The sequence below is a fragment of the Pinus tabuliformis genome, chromosome 2_2, assembly GCF_031772625.1.
Source record: "Pinus tabuliformis cultivar Carrire ecotype Pingquan chromosome 2_2, CPIR1, whole genome shotgun sequence".
NCBI classification, from domain to species: domain Eukaryota; kingdom Viridiplantae; phylum Streptophyta; class Pinopsida; order Pinales; family Pinaceae; genus Pinus; species Pinus tabuliformis.
The window spans coordinates 795169080-795196335 of record NC_142300.1 but is presented as its reverse complement, the minus strand read 5'-3'; the positions used below and the strand labels follow the sequence as shown (position 1 = coordinate 795196335).

The 27256-nt window shown below is 38.4% G+C and overlaps 1 protein-coding gene across 1 annotated transcript in view; it reads left to right on the top strand.

Moving 5' to 3' along the window:
- The window catches only part of LOC149195094 (uncharacterized), a 460489-nt gene that overhangs the window by 191640 nt on the left and 241593 nt on the right, over positions 1-27256 (top strand). The window contains 1 exon segment of the mRNA XM_089405246.1: positions 23185-23230. Coding sequence (XP_089261372.1) covers positions 23185-23230 — 46 coding nt within the window.

Here is a 27256-nt window from a genome sequence, read left to right as displayed (position 1 = left end):
CAAAAGATATATATGACAAATTGGTAGAGTTGTTTTTCGTAATTACTGCAGGAGAAGTTATCTCTCTAAGGCAAGAAATCTACAAATTGAAGATTTCAAAGGAAGAAGGAATAGCCGCATATTTCATGAGGATTTCAGAAATAGGAGATCAACTTCAAGATCTGGGTGAAATAATCTCTGACAGAGAAATGAGCATTGTAGTATTAAATGAATTACTAGAGGAATGGGGCAACTTCACTTCAAGTATTTATTGGAAGAAAAAAGCCACTCCTTTCTAGGATCTATGGTCATTGTGCAAGATCGAAGAAACCAGGCTGAAGGAAAAAACTGATGTAGGATCAAATGAGCAAAATCAAGCATATGCTGCTATGACAAAAAGAAAAGGAAAGCTTGGTAAATTTGGTCCTCAAAAGAAAAAGAACATGGCTAAGGTTTAGTGTTATGGATGTCAAGAATATGGGCACTATAGAAGAGATTGTCCTAAAATTAAAAGGGGCAGTAACAAGAGAAATAAGGAAGAATCCCATATTACTGATGAAGTGGAAGAACCTGAGATGAAGAAGCCTAAGAAGGAGGAAGTGAGAGATCTCTACTATGACTGAGATAATCTCCTTCACTGAAAGTACTTTTTAGGTCTGTAAATTATAGCTATATAGATAGGAATCATTGTAAATAAGATAGGATGCATCATATTAGAAAATGGCATCATGGTAGAAGCATTAGAAATAAGAGCTTGTGACATAGGTAACATGAAGGATGTTTGGAACAAAATCTATGGCAGTCAACTATGTAGGATATAGTTCTTGGAAACCTCATTGAAAGCTCAAGTGATACTTATGGAAAAAGGAAGAAGTAATCTAGAACAAGGCTCACCATACATCAGTCAAAAGGTAACATCTGCAGGATAGGATATGCAAGATCCTCAAGATTCTCTGATGCAATCTTCATTGTAAGGTTCACCGAACATGAGAGGAAGCAAGTGTTTCATCAGGAATTCCAAACTTGTGGAATTCATGGGATGATGACATAACAGTGAAGCAGATCAAGGGAATGAAGTTCTTTCATTCAAAGGAAGCTGCTGCAGGAAGTTTGGATGACCCAAAGGAAAGGTGAGGAATGCATGGATCACATATTCACTAGATGAAATCAACATAATATGTCCTCATATGAAGTATGAGGTGGTTGACTACATGTGAGGAACTCTGATTGGAAGCTCCTGAGAATGAAATGTGTGAAGAAAGGAAGGAAAAGATCGTGTTATATGAAACAATGGTAAAGACAATCAACATTCGAAAGACCAAGAAGATTTGACTATGATATCTCCCAGAAAGATATAAAGACTCTAATGGAAGTTTGGAAAAGATGGAGACCCTTGACAATACATATCTTTAGGAGATGTGTCAACATGTATGCAGGATATTGATGCCTATAGGAAGATGTCATGATGAAAGACCAACACAATGGTAATTTTGATTTAAGTGTTCATTTCTTATTTTTGAACAATATTTGGATGGGCTTATGCAGGACAACCAAGGGAAGAACCGTGGATGTCTTCCAAGAGGACCATGTAGAAGGATGTAAGATCCTTTGAAGAAGATAGCATGAAGAAGGCAGCATGACATGAAGCAAGGCCAAATGTAGATTGATGGGTCACTTTTTGATGAAAAGAATGATGACATGATTGACTCATGGATGAAAGTGATGGATGGTCTATGCCCTATGTAGAAGTCCCAAAAGAGGAAGACTCCGTGACAAAGAAGAAATTCATGACATCGAAGGAAGGAGCTCTTCAAGCAGCTTGTTGTCTTTACATCTCCACCTGAGGAGCTGCTATAGGTCCCTAATTAAGAGGGAGCCTGGAAGCAAGTTTCTTACTTGAAAGAAACTTGGAAATTCCTAAGCTAAGAAGGAGCTTAGGTACATTCCTTCTGTAGGAATGAGTACATTCCTTTATTGGAATAGATATGTCCTCCCTAATTGAGAGGGAGAGATAAACACATCATTCTGGTCTTCACTTGGGAAGACAAAATGAAGGATTGGGTAATCGTTTGGCATCTGATGCTCTTTGAGGATGAGATAGGGCATCCAAGATAAGAGTAGTTGTAGAGAACCGATAGTCTTTGAGGATTGGGAATCCAACATAAGAATAGTCTTGATGGAACACACCCTGAGAACTCGGGTGGGGTATGTTTCAGAGAGACAATGATGAGAGTGTCTATAAATCATTGGTCTTGCCAGCATTGAGCTCAGATCTTGTGGAGAGATAGCGCTGTAAGTCAAGGCTTTGCTATGTGACAACGCTAGTTGATATGATGTTTTACAGATGATTACCAATCCGATTCTTCTTATGAGAAATTGTTCAGATTGAGAATGACCAAGTACCATTATGAATACCTCCCTAGTTAAGAGGGAGTGTTTATTAAGTGTAACTAGTTTCGGTCTTCATAATGACACATAATTGTGATTTTATGTAAAAGATGTAAAGAAGAAAATAAAATTAATGTAATGCTTGCATCATGGGTTTCATGAGCAACAGATTTTATTTTTAGTTAAGGCTTCCATTGTGAGCCCTTAGGGATTTGGTCATCTAGTCATAAAAGTCTAAGGAGTCATTGTCATGTAATGAAGGAATGTTACACATTGTAAAGAGTCACATTTGTTTTTGTAATTCACTCTCCAAGACCTTGTCACTAGTCCTCTCTCAAGTCGGCCTACAATGAAAGGATAAATATAAAAGATGAAGTCGGCCTACTCCAAGGGATCATGTCGGCCTAACTGTCGTGGAAAACATGACTATATATAGCAGTGCTCAGCCTCATTTGGAGGATATCAATTCAGTGAAGCAAGTCTCTAATATCAAGTGCGGAAATCATCTTGGAAGGAGCCTTAAAGTCAACGAGGGAAGAAGGAAGGATAGCGAAGGAAAGAGTCATCGTTGTGCACTGTTTTAGAGCTGGTTTGCCCTCACACGTGTGGAGGTTGTGGATCCGAAATTGTCAATAGGAAGTCGAAAGATTGTAATCACAAAAAGGTGATCTTGGTTGGGTGAAGTCTTCGCTAAAGGAAGCCGAGTTAAAGAGAGAAAAGTCTCTCTCAAGGAGGAGACTATTTGAGAATCCAAAATAGATCTAGGGTTTCTATTGTGAAGAAAAAGGTTTTACAAACCTACAAGAAGAGGCCAAAATTCTGACGGAAACAAGAAGAGAAAGAGGAAGAGCAACGTTGATCTAAGGGTGAAGAGGAGACTTGTGACTTAGTCTTGGAAGGGCTCTAATTTCAAGGGTCTTTGTCATGATCTTGGTATTCGTCAATTGAAGGTTCTATAAGAAGAATTTGTTTGCGTTTTCCTCTTAAAGAGCGAGAGGTTTTGGCCTTGGCTGATAGGCTATATACTGTGTCTCTTGTCTATTTATTGTTCATGAATTGGTAATTGTCTTGATGAAAAGAACCTAATAATAACTCAAGAAGAGAAGATCATAATCAAGAAGTAAAAAGACTATCACAAGCAATTATCATAAGTAAAGAAATCAGCTATCTATTGATGCCCTAGATTTCTCAACACAAGGGAGGCCCATACAAGCCCACACATGTCAAATGGAACCTCAAATGTAATCTTGAATGGGCATCCCCTCAAATTGGGTGACCAATGCCTCAAATTATGCAAAGCATGCGAGAAATCCAAAATCTAGAACATGGCATGGCATGAGAAATTCTTGTACATGAAGAATAGCTCAAAATAGTTTTGACCAATGCCTTGGGAATTGTGAAGATGTTCCCAAACCTAAGTGAAGCTAATATCATCATCAAATGCTAGGTTGCTCCAAAAGGCATTATGTATCATCCCGTGATCAATCACCCTTTCATCAAAATTTCATCAATGTCCATGAAACCAAATAAGTACCCCAACTATCTAAGTCTCTTATTGATGAAAATCACTAGGGTTGTGAAGAAATTCACTAGGAGTATGCCTGTGCCAAAACAAGGGTAACACCACATGCAACCACAATCAGAAAATTACAACCTAAAATGCTAAAGGTTAAAAGAAACACAAAATATATAAATTTAACAATACTCGTAGATTCTAGCAGTGCTCATAATTGCATAGACATCAACTTCTCTAAGCAACTAAATGTTTTTGTGGACCCCACCAAGGACCTCACTCTTGCAATTGCTGATGGACAAAAGGTCAAATGGTTAGGGATATGCAATAAAATGTTTCTTCAAATACAATACTTGGAACTACAAACATGATTCTATTGACATGGAGATGTTGCTAATAGGGCATCGAGATTAAGTGATTTCTCCTCGTTAGATAATTGCTTGTGAACTCCTTATGAATGCTTTTTACTTTCTTAGATTAGGACCTTCTTTTACTTAGATTATTAGTGTTCTTTTTCATCAAACAACTACCAATGCATAAAGAATGTAGGCTATCAGCCAGGGCCAAAATCTCTCCCACTTGAGAAGAAACCCCGGACAAATTCTTCTCCTTATAGAGACTTCAATTGACGAATACCAAAACCATGACCCTTGACCAATTTGCATCACCAAGACACAAGTTCCCTTTCACTTATTTGTTGGCATTATGACACAGGTTTGGCACTATGGCACAGGTGTTGTCTTTGATGGCAACTCACTGAGATGGAAGATCACAGTTCAGGCTCTCAGAATGAAAGAAAAAGAGACATACGCAGTTTCTTCTTAGCCAAGTCGCGTATACACGCAGGTTTGACGATCATAAGGTGCGTATACCTATGCACGTAGTTTCATGCAAAGAAAAGCGCGTACATGTGGGAATTTTTTTTTTTGGTCCATGGTATTTAGTCCTTGGTATTTGGACCTATGGTTTTGGACCATGGTATCTCGTCGGATGTGTTGGACCCAGGTATTGGGTCCATGGTATTGATTCTCTATGGTTTTGGACCATGGTTTGAGTAAGGCCTAAGACTATAAAAAGGGAAGGAGATCATTTGGCAAAGGCATTCACTCAAGCATTGAATATCTCATGAAGAGCAAGATCTGGAATTGGGTTACGGTGCATAGCTGGATCTGAACCAAGGAGGAACCTGAGTGCAAGAAGAAGGATAAGTTCTATTGTTGGGTCAAGATCTTAAGGCTTGAATAGTAGTATCTTTGTGTGATTTTGATCTGTTATAGTTGGCGCATGACTTGAGTCTTGATCTATAAATCTAATAATCTGGATATAACTCATGTCTGAATAAGAGAAAAGGGTAAATTATCTTTTATAGATCTATACGCAGGTTCGGCATAGCAGAGACGTGTATACACGCCGGTTCAGTAAGTCAAAGTAGCGTGTACGCTTGTTGGTCTTAATACAAAAGCGTATGCACGCAAGTTCTATATATTGAAGTAGCGTACGTCTCATGAAATATGTTTTAGCTACTTCTGTTTATTGTTGCAGTGTTCTGGGTTCAGGATTGGTTTTTGGTTACTGTTAATGTATTCTAGTTATAGCATTCAGAAAAGTAATTGGTTGGTTCAGTTTTGATTGAAGCAAAGGAGATTTGTTGATGCAGATGTATGTGATGTTTGATTATTGTAATTGATGGATCCAGTCTAAAAATTTATGAAACGTGGTCCCTGGAAGAAAAGAGAAGGTTGTAGCCTTCTGTAGGTCAGCACCTACGTACTAGTACCTTGGTTAGTACAAGAGCAAAGGGGGTTGTAGCTCTCTTTCAGGAGAAGCTGGAGAACGAGAGAAGGTTGTAGCCTTCTGCAGGTGCCTGCGTACTGGTATAACACTGCACCAGTATAGAAACATTGTAAAAAGGAGTTTCTAATTGAAAGAAGATAGAGATGAATTGTAGCAGGTGGTTTTCACCCACATTGGGTTTCCACCTTGTGTTCTTGTGTGTGACTGTCTGTTCTATTTTATTGTTCTTGGTTACTGTTTATATGGTTCTGACACACAGATTAATGATCAACATCTGAAGAATAAATTAAATTATAAGTCTACAAGTTATACGCGAGTTTCCTTAACTGAAGTTGCGTATATATGCCGTTTTCACTAACTGAAGTAGCATGTGCAAATCTGATTATGAAATGAAAAATAATTGACTTGATAATACTGATTCACCCCCCCCTCTCAGTATTATTTCCAACAATTGGTATCAGAGCAGGTCCTTCAGAAGAAGCTTGATCGCTTGAAGGAAGATCTATCATCATGAGCAACTACGAAAAAGAGGCATCGATCAGGCCACCAATCTTTGATGGGAGCAACTTCGTCTATTGGAAGGTAAGAATCACAACCTATCTTCAATCTCTTGGTACAAAAGTTTGGGATATCGTGGAAGCAGGATACACATTTCCATCAACAACTCCTACAGATACGGTTGGTAAGAAGCAATATGAAATAAATGCAAAGGCTGTTAATACTCTATTAGGGAGTTTATCTCAGTCAGAATTTGTCAAGGTTATGCAACTCAAAACCGCAAAAGAAATATGGGACAAGATCGTTCTGAGCTATGAAGGAGACGATCAGGTAAAACGTGCAAAACTACAAACTCTCAGAATTCAATATGAAAATCTCAGAATGTACAATGATGAAAGTGTGGCTAATTATTTCTTACGTATAGATGAGATTGTTAATCGTATGAAAAACTTGGGTGAAGAGATAAAAGAAGTTACTTTGGTTGAAAAGGTTCTAAGATCTTTGTCTTCTAAGTTTGAATCAAAAGTCTCTGCCATAGAAGAAAACCATGATCTATAGAGTATTACCATGTCATAGCTGCACGGAATCCTAACTGTTTTCGAAATGAGAAAAGGGGGACCATCAAACAAGAGAGAAGCCGCATTCAAAGCTTCAGGAAAAGGAGATTACAATGAGTCAAGACATATGTCAGAAGGAGAGGAAGAATCAAACTTTGTCAAGAACCTTCAACAGGGTTCTGGAAGATTCAGAGGTAAGCTACCTTTCAAATGCTTTGCTTGTGGAAGAGTCGGTCACTATGCAGCCAAGTGTCCTCATAAAGATAAGCTTGATAAAGGTAAGGAACCAGTTAGATGGAACAAAAAACATAATGTAAGTAAGAAGAGCTATTATACACATGAAGACAGTGATGGATTTTCAATTAGTGATGAAGATGAACAATGTAATGATTATAGACTTTTGATGGCTTTTGAAGATGATGATTTCTTGGACGCTATAGATGAAAATGATCTCTATGAAGAAATTTCTAAGCTTAAAATCTGTTTAGAAGAAAAGAGTATGATTATAGCCACTCTGACATTCCAATTTGTTGAAAGGGAAAAACACAATGAAAAGTTAGAATGTGAAATTGTGGGACTTAGAAAAAATATTGAGAAAACAAAAGCTCTTAATCTTAGATTTGCTAAAGGATCTGAAACTTTAGATGAGATTATCAAAGTGCAACGTTTTCCGCTAATCAAGACAGGTCTTGGATATATTGAAGAAGCATCTCAAGCACAGAAGCCATCCACCTCCAAAAGTTATCTTGATGCACAAATTTTTACCAAATTTTCTACAAAAACCCACAATGATTAGCTTCAGAAAATTAAATATTCAGATCAGAAATGGAGCAAGGGGAATCTAGTGCCAATGAGAGCTAGCACTTGGGCTAGGAGAAGGCAGATCTGGGCTTAGGAGCCCCAAAACTTGAAACCTTTGCTCTGAAAAAATTATTTTACTTCAGATCTTCATATTTATTGCAAAATCTTTAATGGATGGCCTTGCAAAAATATTTGGGATAAGATATTGCCCTCCAGGGCCTAGATCTGTCTCAAAACCCCCAGATCTATTTGAAAAAGTCTCAGATATGAACATATACTTGGTTGATTTCCCAGATCTATTCCTGCAAACAATCTTTGAGCCCAGATCTTTCCCTCCAGGGTCTAGATCTATTTCAGATCTGAAGATTTTCTTGGCTGATTTCTCAGATCTATTCCTGCACACAATCTTTGAGCCCAGATCTTGCCCTCCAGGGTCTAGATCTAGCTCAGATCTGAAGATTTTCTTGGCTGATTTCTCAGATCTATTCCTGCACAAGTGAAAAGAGAAAAACCCAATACCCAATATGTATAAAATAGAGAAAATCCCAAAAACCCAAGTGTTAAAATTCAAAATTATGTTACAAAATTTCAGATCGACACAAGTAAATAACAGATCTATACAAATAATTTACAGATCTATCAGAGTTGAGGAGTATGAGTCCAACTCAAAACCAAATTTGATTATCTAAGGCTCTTAATAGTCAAATCTATCAAAATTTCCACAAAATATTTAAAAGATTTTGAAATTTTAGAGAGGCGCTAGCCCAAAAACACCCTGCAAAAAAACGATTATCGTTAGATAAATCCTAAGGCTTATATGAAGTAGGCTCTTCAGAAAATATGTGTTGAGAGTTCGTTGGTCCAACTAAGGACTATTCCCAAACACTCAATTAAAACCTGAGAGATCTTCTGCAAACACTAGATCAACCATCAAATCAAGTAGAGAAATAGAACAATAATAAAATTCTGAAGAAATAGAGATAGCTGCTACTTCAATCAAAATTAAAAATGTTACCCTAGATCCAAAAAACTGAACAAGATCCCTATATTCAGATTATCCTAAGAGAGCTATTGATTGATAGTTTTCACATAATATTAAGCAGAAATTAAAACAACTATAAATTCATGAAGAAGAACACTACAACACATTGAAACCCCATAGACTTTTGCATTAATTCAAAAAACTATACAAGAGCTTGAGATCTTAGTACACGATCCAGAGATCGGCTGATTTGACTGACAAATGACCTCCTATTTAAAGATAAATCCTCCAACAGTTAGTTCGAGTGGTCCTCGTCAAAGCAATCTTGACTGTTGATGAGTATCAAAATTTCTTTTAATCTCATCCATCAAAATTTTAAATTATTGAGGAAATTCGAATTTTTCAATTAAATGCATTTTAATTAATTCAAAAATTGAATTTTTGAATTAATTTCCTCAAAATTTTGACTTTGGCTCAACCCCAGGGACCAAAGGCTTAAAATTTAGCAAAATAATCAATTTACCTTAGTCCTTGGACCTCTTAAAATTTATTTTTTAAGGACCAACGAATTTTGTCTTCGGAGAATTTAAATTTACCTAGGACCTAGAATTAATTAAATTTCTGGCTTACGATTTTAATTAATTTTGGCCAGAAAATTTAATTAATTAACCTATGAGGGGATAAATTATTTTTCTAACCCTCAAGACACTTCACATCATGATTTTTACATTTTTACATCTCAAGGGGGAAGACCATTTGCAAAAGACCCTCACAGACTACCCAGTTCTGCGACACAAAATATAATCTAGCAGATCAAGCAATTTGTAATAAAATAACCTAACCAAATAGTTAGGATTATTCCCAAATCACTTTTACATCGACTCGATCTAAAACACTAGGACTCCCCTAAGATTCCAGTGACTAAATCCATTCTGGCTTTGGGGTAAGGCTGAAGAAAAACTCTGTCGACTATCCGAGAATGGATCGGTGAGACAAAAAACCTCCTGGAATGTAGATCGTCACCAGAAAAGTAGATTTACTTAGGTAATTACATACATGACACAGATCTGCTGAGATTATTTACATTATACACATGCAGATTGGGTTTACATTATAAGATGATGATCACGCTGATGATGATGGCTGGACGACACGAACACATCGATCAGGCACTATCCCTTTTGCGAGAAAAAGGTGTACTGCTATGGGTCGTTGACACGTAGTGGTCAACAAAAGTCAAAGGTTTCATGGTGGCATTCATTGATGGAAAGGTACGTGTTTGAAAATAGAATTTTCAAAGATGCTTTTTCTCATGGGTTCAGGGTTGGCAATTTGTATCAAGTTGCATGATGGTCCATTGGGGATCATGTCAATTGACATATCTCATCTATGACATCGGAGGTCTACTTATGGGGCCTTACATGATGTGAGTCAAATGGTGATAGGGATGCCTGAATTCAAGAAGAGCATGAATGTACATGTCTAGGATGTACTGAAGGAAAATCTTACAAGGGGACCATTCCCCTCATGTAGTAGGTCCACAGGTTTGGAACAACTCGAGGAGTTTGAGATTCATGATCGGGAATCTCATGTATACAGGTGGAAGAAAGCGCTCTATGGCTTGAAGCTAAGCACCGTGGGTTTGATATGAGAGGATTGATAGCTGTCAGATGAAGCTGAGATTCACTAAGAGTGAAGCCGATCCAAACCATTGTTTAAAGGTTGTGGATGATAGACCTCTCATACTGGCACCTTCTGAGGATGACCTATTTCTGACAGGTGCAGACCCTCTCACTTGCAGAAGTAAGAGGGAGTTGGATTCCGGATGTGGAATGGTAAACTACAAGCCAGTGACTACCTCGAGGATCTTAACTTTCAGAAGTTATATGGTGGTGATGACGGACTAGATTTGGGAAATGCCTCTGAGTTTCATAAACTCATTTGCATTGATGTTCTTGGTGAACTTCCGTCCGGATATATGTTTTGCAGTTAGCATGGTGAGCTCATATTTGGTTGAGCCTCACTGGATTGGTGCCAAGAATCTTCTGAGATATCTTTGGGACACAATCTCTCATAGATTGAGATACACTGCTGGAAATATGAATCTGCATGATTATTCGAATGCTGACTGGGTAGGCAGTGGGGAGGATCACTAGAGCACTTCTCAATGCTGGTTCTCTTTGGTTCTGCTTCGATATCATGGATGAGCAAGAAGCAGAAGTCGGTTGCTATAAGCACCGTCGAGATCGAATACATAGCTACGAGTATGATCTCGTGTGAAGCTGTCTGGTTCTGGAATCTCTTCAATGAGCTGTTTGTACACATGATGAATACCACTGTGATTCTCTGTGACAACTAGGGGGGGATTCGGTTGTTGACGAATCCTGTATTCAATGATTGCTCCAGCAGATAGACATGAGATACTACCTTATCTGGGATATGGTAAGTCGATGAGCGAGGAGGCTCCATCGCATTGAGACTGATGTACAGGGTGCAGACATTTTGTCAAAGCCCCAGGGAAAGGTCAAATCTGTGACTTTACCGAATGACTTGGAGTCGTTGAGAGACCTTCATATAAGGGTCTTGCATGTTGCATGCATTGAGTTCTGGGAGCTTTTGGGGGCTTGGGGTACTTAGTGGAGCAACACACGACCATAGGGCGACTCACCCTCCCCGAATGGTGCGCTGTGTACAGGGTGTATAGCTCAGCCTTCCCCTGTGATACCCCGAGGCGACTTTGGGACATGATGATTCGTTCTCCTGTGAGCTAGGATGATTAATTCTCCTGTCGGACAGGATGATTAGTTCTCCTGTCGAGGCATCCTACCCATGCACTCTGGGACTCATGGGTAGTACCTCTCATCTGATCAATGAGTAGGGAAATGGGGTTAGGGACCATAGTAGTACTATTGATGGACGCATTGTTGTATCTACCGTACTCCCTATGCTGGGATGACCTCCATTGATCTGGGATCAATGAAACTGATCTAGGATCTGTTGACCTCTACTGGTCAACTACCCATGCAGTGCATCCCGTTTTTCTTGACAGAAAGAAGCAGCACTTGATCAGCATGTCCGTGCCATCCTGCCATCATCAGCAGTTTGATCATTTTTGTTGTAAACCCAGTCTGCATGTATAAGTTGTAAATAATCTAAGCAGATCAGAGTCATGTATGTAAAGTTGCCTAGGTGGACCTAACTTTCTAATGATGATCTGCGTCCCGGGAGGTTTTTTGTCTCACCGATCCACGGATCGACAGAGTTTTCCTTCAAACCTGACCCCAAAGCCGGGATGGATTTTGTCATTAGAACTTTTAGGAAAATCCTAGTGTGTTAAATCTGCTAGATTATAGTTGTGTCGCAGAACTGGGTGTTTTGTGAGGGTCTGTATTAAATGGGTTTGTCCCTTAAGATGTAATTTTGTAAAAGTCGTGATGTAATGTGTCCTGAGGGTCGAGAAATGTTTTAAATCCCCTCATGAGTCCTAAGTCCTAGGTCCTAGGTGATGTTTCCGAAAGCTTAGTTCAGTGATCCATTTTAAATGAATTAAAAATTAAAAAATGAATAAAAATAATAAAATAATAAAAAATTAAAAAATGAAGCAAAAACCCTAACTAATAAAATAATAATATTTTAAGTTAATAAATCGACGGATGAGATCAAGAGATGTCTTGATCCTCATCAACGGTCGAGATCATTTCTACATGGATCACTCGAACTAGCCGTTAGGATCATTTCCTTTATATAGGGTCTTAGGGGGTCATTTCAAGATATCTGATCTGTGAGTCTGTACTGAAAAGCTCTCTTGTAATCTGATTTTCTGGTTAATAAAAAGACTTTGGGGTCCAAATCGTGCTGGTGTTACTCTCTGGGATTGCTGTGAGATCTTTAATTTTTTGCATATTTCAGTTTTCAGCCATTAATCATAGCTTTTTTTTTAGAGTAGTGTGAGCACAGGTATCTTGTTCACCTGCTAGGGTTTGAGGGCTGCTAGGGTTTCTGAAATAATGGCAGGTATCTCCATTATTTCCTGAGATCTAGCAGCTTTCTCTCTCTCTTTGCTGATGGTTGCTTGAGATGTGCAGGAAAACATTTTTTGAAGGAAATTTTGTGGGCGTTCGGGGAAGTTCTCGGCTGAACCAGCCAACTCCCGCAAGCACTTTCTGTGCAGAGCCCAGCTGATTGTGCCCTGGGTTAATCTTTTAAATTTATTTTACGTTTTACATTGAGAGATTTTTCTTTCTGTTCACAGTGAAGTTCAAAATTTCTGATATTCTGAAAGCATTACTGCAATTATTGTTAAATCTGGCATTTCAGGGGCCAAATCTGTACATTAATTAGCTGTTCTAGGGTTTCAAATTTTTTGGATCTAGGGTTTCAAATTTTTGTACAGTTTTTATTAGGGTTTTGTATGTTTTTTGTCAACTGCAGGACCGCCATCAAGGTCAACACGCCGGCACACTGTGCATAAGCAACAGATTTCAACGAAAGGCATTCTTTGGTTTGCTGGTTTATACACGCACAAACACGAGTTTTCCGCCATCAGCTTCATTGGCATTGAAACTCTGCAGTAAGCCGTCAACAAGTAATTTATATCAAGGAAACCAATTCTGCCGCCGACAAATTTTCTGCATAATCGAAGATAAAAGGTGATTTGCGTGGGCATCGAAATTTTTATATACGCCGGCAGCTGTATATATTTTGACGGCTCAGAGGATCGATTTCCTCCTGCTGCCGTTTCCTTTTTACGTCCAAGTGTGGCCTTTTTTTTAAAGGCGTGGAAAGGGTTCCGCAGCCTTTGACGGGATCTGGTCATCAGATGTTCCATCGAGCCTGCATTCCAAAATTTATGATCACCCCCACTTGCGTTCTTCAACGTGGGCATCAGAAAGACGTCATAGCTGGGTTTTTGATTCTATTGTTACCACATACGCACCACCATCTCAGCTATTGATTTACGCAGTGTGCCAAAATCCTCAAGTACGCACGGTAGCAGGTAGCAAAACCTGATTTAAATCAAGGATTTCAAACTCAGAAAAGCTCAGAGCCGGATTACTTCAATGACGAGTCTGCATGCACCTGAGAAATCGTTTTCTTTTACGCATCTTCTTTCTGGTTTCCGCAGGTACGTGGTTATGGTAAGTTGAGTCGTTGATCAAATTCTTTTTCCCTGGCCTGTCTATTCATTTTTGGATTCAGGCGTGAAAGTATTCAAGGTTTGCGGCGTCTCGACTAGCACCTCGAAAACCCTTCCTTTTTACGGCCTACGTTTATGTCGTTTCAGTTTAATCGGTTTGCAATTTTATGCATAGCGTAGGTTAGCGTGGTTCATTTCAGGTTTCCTTAGCTTTAGATTTAAATTTTGTATAGTTTTGTTGTATATTTTAATTAGTATTTAGATTTAACTTTTGTTAGATTATATTTTTTAGATTTTAATTTTTAATAAATCTTTTTCCTTTTTTTTAGGATTTTTCTAAATATAAAAAGCAAAAAAAAATATAAAAAAATAAAAAGATTTATCTTTTGGCTTAAGTTTTAGATTAATTTTTTAATTCCTAGGCTTTGTTAGATTAGTATTTTTAGATTTTAATGTTTTAGATTTTAGTTAGAATTAAATTTTAAAGTGTTAGTTTTATTTTTTTTATTTTTAGCCAAGTTTCATTTTAGATTTTGTTTAAATGTTTTTGTTAGATTTTTTAATTTTAGTTTAGTTTAGTAAAAAAAAAAAAAAAAAAAAAAAAAAAAAAAAGATTTGAAAAAAGATTTAAATTTAAAAAAAAAAAAAAAAAAAAAAAAAAAAAAAAAAAAAAAAATATTTCGTGGAAAATTATTTTTGCGAGATTCAGTTATTATCATGCTATATCTTTCTGAATATTTTGAGTCGAGATACGAATTGATATCTGGTCAATGGTTTAGAATTTTCGTGGTGGTTTAAAGCATTCATCTTTTTTAAAAACTTTCAGTTGCTGGATATCGTTTTGAGCATTGTGATTTAGCTGATGGTAGATGATTACTTTTCATGGTTCATTTTTCTGTATCATTTAACAAGTAATCATTTAAATAAAAATCTCTTAAGGCACTGGTCTTTTAACTTCAAATCTATTTTAGTTGCTATCGTGTCTCGTGTCTCCCAACCAACTGGTCGACAGTTGGCCTCATCATCTCACAGGGTCCACCCCCCTTAGCCGCGGGAGACAGGCTTAAACGGAGAGACCGGGGATCAGAGTGACAGCCCCCGGTCTGAGCGTTGTCGTGCCAGTTTGCGCGACAACATTTTTGGCGCCGTTGCCGGGGACAGAGTTTTTCTGTTCTTGGGGTTTCATCGACATTCAGCTTCTCATCTTCTCACCTCTCATTTGAGCTGGCAGATTCAATATTCTGGCATCTTTTCATCATATATCAGCAGCATCTCTTCGGTTTTGTTTCTTGTTTGGGTGGCGACTCCACTTTTTCATTTTTTCCCAGACGAGAAGCCCTCCCGTATATCTGTTTGTTGATTACTTTTTGGATCTTAGAATCAGTTTTATTGTTCAAGTGGCAACTCCACTTCTTGCATCCTTTGATTTTCTTGAGCAGAGCTAGTTCTATCATCCATCTGATCCCTTATTGTTCATAATGGATTATTCATTTAAACCATGTCGTTTTGCTCACCGTCTCCATGATCTTCCGGAGGAGGCCATTCCTGAATTACCTATTTTTTCAGATGGTGATCCAATCGCTGCTAAAAGGCATCTAGACTTGTTTATTCGCTTCATGATCATATATTGCAGACCCCCTCAGTTTAGTCATGGTGATATCAAAATGCGTCTATTTGTCCTTTCTTTAGAAGATGATGCTTTGAATTGGTTTAACAGTTTTCCTAACGATTCTTTTACTTCTTTAAAAGACATTATAAATGCTTTTGAAGATAGATATGGTTATCCAAGCAGCTTGCCTTCTGCCTCTAAAATTGTGCAACAGAATAAAAGTAGTTTAATAAGAGGTCCAGCTGATGGTGAAAGATCCCAAGACGATTCATCATGTCAGAATGTGTCATCCACTGGAAATATTGCAGATCAAGTTCATGATAGTGAAAAATCAGGGACAAATGACAATGAAAAAGAAGAGCAAAAGCAAATTATACGAGACCTAATGATGCTGGTGAGAAATATGGAAATCAATCAAACTAATTATGTCAATGACGTGAAAACTTTATGCACCCACCTGGAAAAACGTAATAGGGAGATTGAGGTCACGCAAAATCAGCATGCTAAGGAAATTGAGGCCATAAAAACTAATTATGAAACAGAAATTAGAATCATGCATAGCAAGATGTCAGTCTTAGAGGAAAATATGGTGACCATGAAAACTGATCATGATAGGGAAATTGACTCTATGCAAAATAAGTTATTCACTATGGATGAGGAAATGACTATCATGACATTCAATCATAATAATCAGTCGGCTGACATGCAAGCGAATCACAGAGAAGAAATAAATTTTATGCAGCATGGCTTGATGGACATAAAGGAAGAGAAGGTTAAAGTAATAAAAGACATGCAAGAGCACCATGCCAGACGAATCAGTGCTATAAAGGTTGAACACTCTAGTCAGATAGATGACATTAGAATACAGGTTCAAAGGTTTCAGCAATTGGAAAATGAGAGAAACCAGGGAACATCAACAGATCAGGAGCCTTCTCATTTGTTGCAACAAGCTCCATCTTATTATGAGGAGGTTATTGATTCGATTGAAAGATGGTTAATCGAAGGTGATCCGGACCGACTTAAGAGTGATAAAGATCAGATGCGGGCTAAAGAAAGACATAGCATGCATACTTCATCTGATAGTTTTGAAACAGAAAGTTCCAGGTCATCAGTAATTCCACCTGCCAGAAAGAAAAAACGTAAGAGAAAGAAGATGAGACGAAGATTTAATACATCAGACGGCCGTGAGCAGCTTGATTTTCGGATAGGAAAAAGTCCTACCATATGCAAAATTGGACATGGCACATCCGACAAGCAGCCCACAGATTTGCCTGAAAGCAGGCAAATGCTCAGTATGCACTACATTGAACACATCTGATGCCGTAGGGCATCCTTTTGTATCGTATTTCTAACCCTACTCCTTGTTTTTTCCGCATTTTCGTTTCTGTTTTAGATAGTTAATAAATGAAGAGCTTTTATCTTTCCTGTGCTTAATGTATATGCTGATTTTTTGGGATGGACGCTACTTATTTTTGTGTTGTATGGATGCAGATTCTGGATTCTCACATTCCTGCAAGCAGCAACGTGTCCCCAAGTAGAGCCAGATGTTGACCTCTACTGGTCAACTACCCATGCAGTGCATCCCGTTTTTCTTGACAGAAAGAAGCAGCACCTGATCAGCATGTCCGTGCCATCCTGCCATCATCAGCAGTTTGATCATTTTTGTTGTAAACCCAGTTTGCATGTATAAGTTGTAAATAATCTAAGCAGATCAGAGTCATGTATGTAAAGTTGCCTAGGTGGACCTAACTTTCTAATGATGATCTGCGTCCCGGGAGGTTTTTTGTCTCACCGATCCACGGATCGGCAGAGTTTTCCTTCAAACCTGACCCCAAAGCCGGGATGGATTTTGTCATTAGAACTTTTAGGAAAATCCTAGTGTGTTAAATCTGCTAGATTATAGTTGTGTCGCAGAACTGGGTGTTTTGTGAGGGTCTGTATTAAATGGGTTTGTCCCTTAAGATGTAATTTTGTAAAAGTCGTGATGTAATGTGTCCTGAGGGTCGAGAAATGTTTTAAATCCCCTCATGAGTCCTAAGTCCTAGGTCCTAGGTGATGTTTCCGAAAGCTTATTTCAGTGATCCATTTTAAATGAATTAAAAATTAAAAAATGAATAAAAATAATAAAATAATAAAAAATTAAAAAATGAAGCAAAAACCCTAACTAATAAAATAATAATATTTTAAGTTAATAAATCGACGGATGAGATCAAGAGATGTCTTGATCCTCATCAACGGTCGAGATCATTTCTACATGGATCACTCGAACTAGCCGTTAGGATCATTTCCTTTATATAGGGTCTTAGGGGGTCATTTCAAGATATCTGATCTGTGAGTCTGTACTGAAAAGCTCTCTTGTAATCTGATTTTCTGGTTAATAAAAAGACTTTGGGGTCCAAATCGTGCTGGTGTTACTCTCTGGGATTGCTGTGAGATCTTTAATTTTTTGCATATTTCAGTTTTCAGCCATTAATCATAGCTTTTTTTTAGAGTAGTGTGAGCACAGGTATCTTGTTCACCTGCTAGGGTTTGAGGGCTGCTAGGGTTTCTGAAATAATGGCAGGTATCTCCATTATTTCCTGAGATCTAGCAGCTTTCTCTCTCTCTTTGCTGATGGTTGCTTGAGATGTGCAGGAAAACATTTTTTGAAGGAAATTTTGTGGGCGTTCGGGGAAGTTCTCGGCTGAACCAGCCAACTCCCGCAAGCACTTTCTGTGCAGAGCCCAGCTGATTGTGCCCTGGGTTAATCTTTTAAATTTATTTTACGTTTTACATTGAGAGATTTTTCTTTCTGTTCACAGTGAAGTTCAAAATTTCTGATATTCTGAAAGCATTACTGCAATTATTGTTAAATCTGGCATTTCAGGGGCCAAATCTGTACATTAATTAGCTGTTCTAGGGTTTCAAATTTTTTGGATCTAGGGTTTCAAATTTTTGTACAGTTTTTATTAGGGTTTTGTATGTTTTTTGTCAACTGCAGGACCGCCATCAAGGTCAACACGCCGACACACTGTGCATAAGCAACAGATTTCAACGAAAGGCATTCTTTGGTTTGCTGGTTTATACACGCACAAACACGAGTTTTCCACCATCAGCTTCATTGGCATTGAAACTCTGCAGTAAGCCGTCAACAAGTAATTTATATCAAGGAAACCAATTCTGCCGCCGACAAATTTTCTGCATAACCGAAGATAAAAGGTGATTTGCGTGGGCATCGAAATTTTTATATACGCCGGCAGCTGTATATATTTTGACGGCTCAGAGGATCGATTTCCTCCTGCTGCCGTTTCCTTTTTACGTCCAAGTGTGGCCTTTTTTTTAAAGGCGTGGAAAGGGTTCCGCAGCCTTTGACGGGATCTGGTCATCAGATGTTCCATCGAGCCTGCATTCCAAAATTTATGATCACCCCCACTTGCGTTCTTCAACGTGGGCATCAGAAAGACGTCATAGCTGGGTTTTTGATTCTATTGTTACCACATACGCACCACCATCTCAGCTATTGATTTACGCAGTGTGCCAAAATCCTCAAGTACGCACGGTAGCAGGTAGCAAAACCTGATTTAAATCAAGGATTTCAAACTCAGAAAAGCTCAGAGCCGGATTACTTCAATGACGAGTCTGCATGCACCTGAGAAATCGTTTTCTTTTACGCATCTTCTTTCTGGTTTCCGCAGGTACGTGGTTATGGTAAGTTGAGTCGTTGATCAAATTCTTTTTCCCTGGCCTGTGTATTCATTTTTGGATTCAGGCGTGAAAGTATTCAAGGTTTGCGGCGTCCCGACTAGCACCTCGAAAACCCTTCCTTTTTACGGCCTACGTTTATGTCGTTTCAGTTTAATCGGTTTGCAATTTTATGCATAGCGTAGGTTAGCGTGGTTCATTTCAGGTTTCCTTAGCTTTAGATTTAAATTTTGTATAGTTTTGTTGTATATTTTAATTAGTATTTAGATTTAACTTTTGTTAGATTATATTTTTTAGATTTTAATTTTTGATAAATCTTTTTCCTTTTTTTTTTAGGATTTTTCTAAATATAAAAAGCAAAAAAAAATATAAAAAAATAAAAAGATTTATCTTTTGGCTTAAGTTTTAGATTAATTTTTTAATTCCTAGGCTTTGTTAGATTAGTATTTTTAGATTTTAATGTTTTAGATTTTAGTTAGAATTAAATTTTAAAGTGTTAGTTTTATTTTTTTTTATTTTTAGCCAAGTTTCATTTTAGATTTTGTTTAAATGTTTTTGTTAGATTTTTTAATTTTAGTTTAGTTTAGTAAAAAAAAAAAAAAAAAAAAAAAAAAAAAAAAAAGATTTAAAAAAAAAAAAAAAAAAAAAAAAAAAAAAAAAAAAAAAAAAAAAATTTCGTGGAAAATTATTTTTGCGAGATTCAGTTATTATCATGCTATATCTTTCTGAATATTTTGAGTCGAGATACGAATTGATATCTGGTCAATGGTTTAGAATTTTCGTGGTGGTTTAAAGCATTCATCTTTTTTAAAAACTTTCAGTTGCTGGATATCGTTTTGAGCATTGTGATTTAGCTGATGGTAGATGATTACTTTTCATGGTTCATTTTTCTGTATCATTTAACAAGTAATCATTTAAATAAAAATCTCTTAAGGCACTGGTCTTTTAACTTCAAATCTATTTTAGTTGCTATCGTGTCTCGTGTCTCCCAACCAACTGGTCGACAGTTGGCCTCATCATTTCACAGGGTCCACCCCCCTTAGCCGCGGGAGACAGGCTTAAACGGAGAGACCGGGGATCAGAGTGACAGCCCCCGGTCTGAGCGTTGTCGTGCCAGTTTGCGCGACAACAGGATCAATATGAGTGGTTTGAGACACTCTCTTGTGATATTGATCTGGGATCAATAAAACTGACTTTGGGTCAGTAAGAGTGATATGACACACTCTCTTCATATGGAACTGAATTCGGGTCAGTAGAGAATGGTATGAGACATTCTCGATCAATTCTTCTTTTTCATGGTTCAACAGAGCAGAGCAGAGCAGAGTAGAGCTCAGCATAGCAGAGTAAAGCGGAGTTCAGCAGAGCAGAGCAATGTAAGGCACTGATGGCATAGATAGTACAATCGGACATATGGATCAACGGATGGAGTTCTCCCTAGTTGAGAGGGAGTGTTAAAATTGGCAACTAGGGCCAAACTCCATGTGGGTCATCTTACTTATGGCAGCTGATATTTTTCTTGGATCCCTCTCATCGAGAGGTGTAGGATTGATTTAAAGATCATCCGATTCCGATAAGTATTCATGGAGTTATGAATTTATTTGTGTTATAAGCCAATTCATCAAAGTCGGCCAGCAACCAAGTAAACCCCATATGTGCTCAACGTTTTAGTATAAAAGGAGATGACTTGAGAGTCATTTCTCACACACACTTTTATCTTGATTTCTCTCCACTTGTCTTGGGTTTTAGTGGAAGAGAAATCTAGGAGTGGAAGCGCTAGACGTTGGAGGAAAAGAGGCTGCTCTAGACGTAGATAGAAGGCAGCCCTAGTGGAAGGCAACCCTAGACGCAGTTGGAAAGAAGCCCTAACGTTGTCCTAAAGAAGCCCTAATGTTGTCGTAAGGAAGCCCTAGCTGCAGTCCTAAGGAAGCCCTAGTTGCAGTCCTAGAATACCCTAGACGCAGTCATCTAAATGAGGTATGTTCACACTAGGGTAGGCCACATTTCATAAGGGAAATTCTGGGCCAAATTTGAGGATGGTTAGGGACTATTGTGTGCCCTAACCAGTCCCAGAAGTTATAGCAGTAATGAAGTGACAAACAACAACGTTTGTATGGTGGGTTGGCAGCAAAGGAAGATGGGACCGCAAGGTCACACGTTGCAACAAAAGAAGATGGGACAGCAATGTCACATGGTGTTGCAAAGGAAGATGGGACAACAAGGTCACATGGTGCAACAAAGGAAGATGGGACAGCAAGGTCACATGGTGCTGCAAACACAAATGGGATAGCAAGCAATCATAGGAGCAGCAGTGGCACAAGTGGGACAGCTGCTAACTAGTGCAGAAAAGCATAGGAAAGCAAGGTACATAGTGCTGTATAAATGCATCGGACAACAAGGTACATAGTGTTGTATAAATGCATCGGACAACAAGGTACGTAGTGCTGTATATATGCATGGGACAGTAAGGTACATAGTGTTGTATAAATGCATGGGACAGCAAGGTATATAGTGCTGTATAAATGCATGGGAGCAAGGTACATAGTGATGTATAGATGCATGGGACAGCGAGGTACATAGCGTTGTATAGATGCATGGGACAGCGAGGTACATAGCGTTGTATAGATGCATGGGACAGCGAAGTACATAGTGCTGTATAGATGCATGGGACAGTTGTGACATGGCAGCAAAGGAACATGGGACAGTGGCAAGCATGGACAACATGACAAGCATGGTGCTGCAAGCACATGAGACACGTTGTATGACAACATGGTTATGACACATGGGACAGCAGTGCAGCATAAGGTGCAGCAGTATGATGTGTACAACATGGTTATGAGGTCCAGCATTGTGATGATGGGTGCAGCATGGTGCAACACGGTGACGTGCAACATAATGATGGTATGCAGCAAAATCTTAGAGATGATCTATGCTCTTATTTAGATAATTCAAAGTGTTGACTTCTGTTGTAAATATACTCTCTCTCTCTCTCTCTCTCTGTTGAACTATTGAAGAACATATAAGAAGAATTGATCAAGGGTTTCCCCACATTGGGGTTTGTCCCTGACTAGTGCCACATCTTGTGTCCTTTTGTCTTGGCTCGTCTTCTGTGATTTATGTTTATGTTCTCTGATGTGATTGCTACCCTGGAAAAGATATTGAGCTAATTGTGAAAATTGAAATAAATTGCTCTAAGCATAGAACATACCTAAAATTAACAAAAAGATCCTTGTTTGTGTTCAAATAGGGAACTGAAGTCAAACCTATAATGTGATAAAGATGATGCCACTAAGAAAACATTCTCAATTACAAAGAATTCTATTTATTATGCTTTGAGGACAAAGCTTTCTTTAAGGGGGTGGCAGTGTAATAATAATGATACTAATTGTAATTATGTGAATGAAAAGTCAAAGGTCACAAGCCTCTTCATCTTGTGACCAGTCAATGTGTATAAGTATACCATCACGAGGCTCATTGTACATATCAATTCATATCAATCAGCTTTCAATTCAGCAATCATGATTCAGTCTTTTAATATGCAATAGCAGAAATATTCTGTCAATCTCAGTTATAAATATGGACTGTTTATTTCATATAGCCGTAGTGGACGAAGAGATGCTTGCTTGTTTGTTTGCTTGAATTGTGCAAATTCCACTAAGAGGTATCACTTAAATCCCTTTTCCTTCAGTAACCATAAACCAGTAACCTCTTGTGTAGCAGAAGTTATATAATGAAACATGTAGCCGGCAGGGATTTCTTCAGGAACCGGAAGTCCTTCGTAAATTTGTTGTTAATATTGGTTTGCAACAATTGTGTTCCACATAGGACTCAATATTAGAAACCATGTGCCGAATCAGTTAAACTTTGTCAGTAGTAAGTGGTATATGTGATTTATAATAGGCTTGTCTCAGCCTGTGGTCTACACATTTCCATTCTTAAGCTAAATTTTAGCTCCAATCCTCGAAATATCTGGAAAATCAGCATATTGAGAGATACTAATTATCCTTCCTCCTTAAAATGCATGCATGAACTCCAGCATATCATCTGTTTATGCAAGAATTTAAAAAAATTCCTGTTGGTTTGAAAGTGCTGTTGTGTGGCCTCATTCTACCACCTGTAAAATTGTTGGGTTTTCTAGATGATACACACATATCTTTCATTGATTGATGATTTGACTAGATAAACATTTGCACTTTGTTTGCCATATTTAGCTTACCATGCTTTCTTTCTTGTGTAATCTTATGACAGAACTATTCCTTTGGGAAAAATCCTTCGGTGATGGAAACCTTAGCTTGTAAGTCTCTATACTTGTATCCTTCCATATGGAGTTACTTTTGTAATGTTATGATGAAATTTTTGAATCTCTGGAGCAGCAATAGTTTTGTCTTGATTAGTTTTGAGTCTTGACGTGGCATATATCAGAGATTTTTTTTTCTTCCATGGCTATGTATAAATCTTAGCTATGAAAGTTTGTGATATTTATGCTTAAGAGTATAGAGCTCTGTTTCTTTATATTTGAGTTTATATTCTGATTTCTCATGAAACTTTTTTTCTTGATTATTCTTCTTTTCCTTGAAGGTAACCTCCAGAATTTTAGGTAGGTGATTTGCATGTGGTAGTTTTCCAAGACAAAACTATTGTTATCAAGTTGGTTGTTTTTATTTGTAAAACTTCTTGAGAAAGGGTTATAATACGATGTAAAATTTTTCTTTTTCCCTTTCAGACTTGTTACCACTCAAACTAGTAGGGGTCTTAAAAGGGGATCCTTGAAGGGATACTACCAGGCTAAGGGCAAAAATAGAGCGATAGCCCATTGTCACCTCGGCTAAGGCTCCCTACTCTTTATGGACTTTCACCGATGGGAGGATACCCATTATGATAAGGATCACAAAAAGGATGGGCCAATGACAGAGCGAGGGGTGATCTTGGAGGCCTATTCACAAGAGAGGCTCAAATATGTGGCTTGCTTGTCTTGGAAGACAAGATGGAAGGCTTTCAAGTAAGGGCTTGGGGAGAATTTCAAGGGTTAGATTTTGAGTATGTGTCTTATAAAGGAGATCCCTAAGCCCTAGAATTCTTGTGGAAACTTGGTTCTAGGTGATCAAAGAATTAACCTTGAGAGTGCATGAGACCATGTGGGACCAAGTGGACTCAAGGTTAGGTTAAGGGGATAGGATTTAGCAACCAATGATATGCTTGACCTGATTAGGGAGGGGAAATGGATCAAGGAATGAATTTTCAATGAAAGGCAATGCAAGGATTCCAATGAGGTTTCTAGCCTAAGGGAAACCAAGGGCAAGAATTGGTCTTCGAGCTAGGGCTTGCGATATTTCAAAATCCCACATCGGAATCTCATGAAATTTGAAGGTTTTCTTGAGTACACACTAGCGCAGTTGTGGACCAAAAATCGAAGTATTTGGATGGCTAGATTGTGAGATAATTGGTGCCTTAGGTGACCTAGAGGGACTAGACCAAGAGAAGAGGAGAGGGGAGAAGGAAAATAGGTTTAAGGTTACCACCTTATGGTGGACCAGTGCCTAATCCTTTGGGGAGATTTGGAGTCAAGAGTAATTATGACTATGGACATTGAATTTTCTATGTCAAGGAGGCCTCAAAGACAACTTCACATAGCATTAGGGCAACAAAAAAAGCAACTTCAAGAACTTTATACGTTGTTTTGCAAGATTGATGGCTTATCGAGATAAATTTCAATGAAGAAGCATCTCTAAGAACATGCATTCATAATATATGGCCCATACATGAAACATCACTATCTAGAAACCGAATTTCCACAACTTCGCATAAATGGATGCAGTAAATTAGCCCTAGTATAGCGAAATCCCATCAACAATGTACGTGACAAGAATAGAAAAGAAAATAGCATTAAATTGTACTTACATGTATTAAGAGCATATTCAACCATGAAGAATTTGCCAATTAAGAAGCTTTAAGACAAGAGAAAATAATCCAAACATGAAAATTCATTCCATGCTCCAAAATTCATCCTCCAAGAAGGATAGTGAAATTCTCAAGAGAGATACAAGTCCAATCCAAGCGATGATGTTAAAATGAATCCTCATCACTTCTATCTATACACCTCTAATGAGTTCGATTTAGCTAATTAGGCCTACACTAGCCCCAAAAATAAAATAATGTGCAAAATAATTAACTTTTGGTGACAAGCCCACCAAATTAGCTCATAAACAAAAGAATAAGCATCTTAAGAGGTTGAATGATCAATAATACATGTCGCTAGGCCTTCTAAGAAGCTTGATGAAGTCCATAAGTGCCATAATGATGAATAGGACTCCCAAAAGTAGAGAACAAAGGGTTGGCCCCTTGTTTTTCAAATAATAAACCTGTGGTGCTCCCAATGGGTGTGGGGTTACACAAGTAACCTCATGGGTCTCCAAGTAGATCGAAGATGTCTGTAGATCATCTGTAAGGGCTCAGATGATGATGTAAGTGATGCCACATCAACATACAACTCCTGGGTCATCTGCAAAGTGCATGATACAACTGTGGGGTTGGCTGGGCATGGTGAACCAGGTGCATCTTCCTCGTCCAATAGATGAAACTCCAACAATATCTGAACATCTCTAGGGATCCATGGAATGTTGTCTACTTCTGAGGAAGCCCATGGCTCTTGACACACCCTAGATGTGCCAATGTAGCCCTCTGGAGAGTTAGGACATCGTATAGGGAGACCAAATCCAAAATAGAGACCATCTGCAATCCTGCATAAGATCCAATGCGTCCCCTTGCCTTCCAGTATAACAAGTCATTTAAAGAAATCGAGTTAAATAGCTTACAAACCATGGAAAAGAGGTGGGCAATTCATAATGGCATGCCCTTCCATAGTGGGATTTGACATGTACTAATGTCTGCAAGCTCCAAGGGAGGTTAACCAAGTATCCTATTAGGTGGTTTCTGCTTTTAAAGGGGATGATATGTCCAGTTACATCCTTCAAACATTGGTGGCATGTGATAAAGTGATAGAACAAAGTAGGGGATGGAGGGGGGCAATCCTCGGTCACATGCCAAGGTACAAGGGTAGCTAATAAAGGGGAAGCCCGCACTTGAGTATATAATGTATAGGAGGGAGCAATTGTGGTACATGGGTTACCACGACCTTGATTTTTCCACCCTTCTTCATATGCCTTTTGCCTTTTATGATTTTCCTTGGTTAACTGCTCGGGCTCAAGGAGTAAGAGCATGATGTGTAAAGTATAGTAGTGGATACCCCCTTTGAGATGGGGCGGTTCATTGCCCACTAGGGGTTGGGACAATTATGGGTTCCTGAATGATAGAGGAGGCTCATCTAGGGCCTATAGGAACAAGGGTGATGGCTATAAGAATGGGGTAGAGCTAATGCATTGACTTTTTCCCACATGCTAAATGTGTTTGTCCCAACCATCTTTTGCATTTTGTGGTACATTTTCCTGTTGAATGTGGCCAATTATGCTTTTACTTTTCTTTTTAGCTGCAACAATCTTCGGGGCCTTGTTCCAGGCCCAACGCAAGGCGTGGGCCAAGGGGAAGAGGAGGCTGACTCTATGTGGACCCAGGTGGGAGAAATGATGAGTGGCTTTATAATCAGTGGAGGGGGAGTGATGTATGTGGATGAAGGAGTGTGACCACGCAATCAAAATCAGGGTTTCCCATGAAGTACCATCCCGAGAGCCCAAAGGTCAATGCAAGAGACCCCACGGGACTAGGGTCCAAGGGTAACATCCAAAAGAGGTCTAGGGGACAAGAGCACAAACATAGCTCAATATTTTTGCCAAATCCCCCCATTAATTCATGCCCAAAAGTCTCCATGATAAGTGAACTACAATACTCAATTACCAAATGACAAGGCATACCTTTAGGTTTGGGAGGCCCACTTTCAAACTTATGATCATGATAGATGGGTGAGGGATTAGATGGTTGGCTCAGGTGGTGGAGAAATGGTACAACAAGCTAGTTGGTGGCTGCAATGGTACCCAATTAATTCGTTGCATAAGATTATTTAGTTTATTGAAACTTGCAATATTTATATTGTTTGCTAAAACCTATGTCTAATTGTATCTTGTTATTTATCCATGAAACTGAGCATGTTTTGCTAGCGTTCAGGATTGAGAAATTATTGGGTAGTAGATGTCAGAGATACACAAATGTGCTGGCAGATAATACAAGACAGAATAAGAAATAGAAGAACTAATGATTGACTATTTAATGGAGTAAATTAACTAATAACAACACAAGGAAAGAGGTGTATCTTATGTAATTTACACAACACCCATTTTCTAACTTATCTTCTTCATTACATAATTAAGTC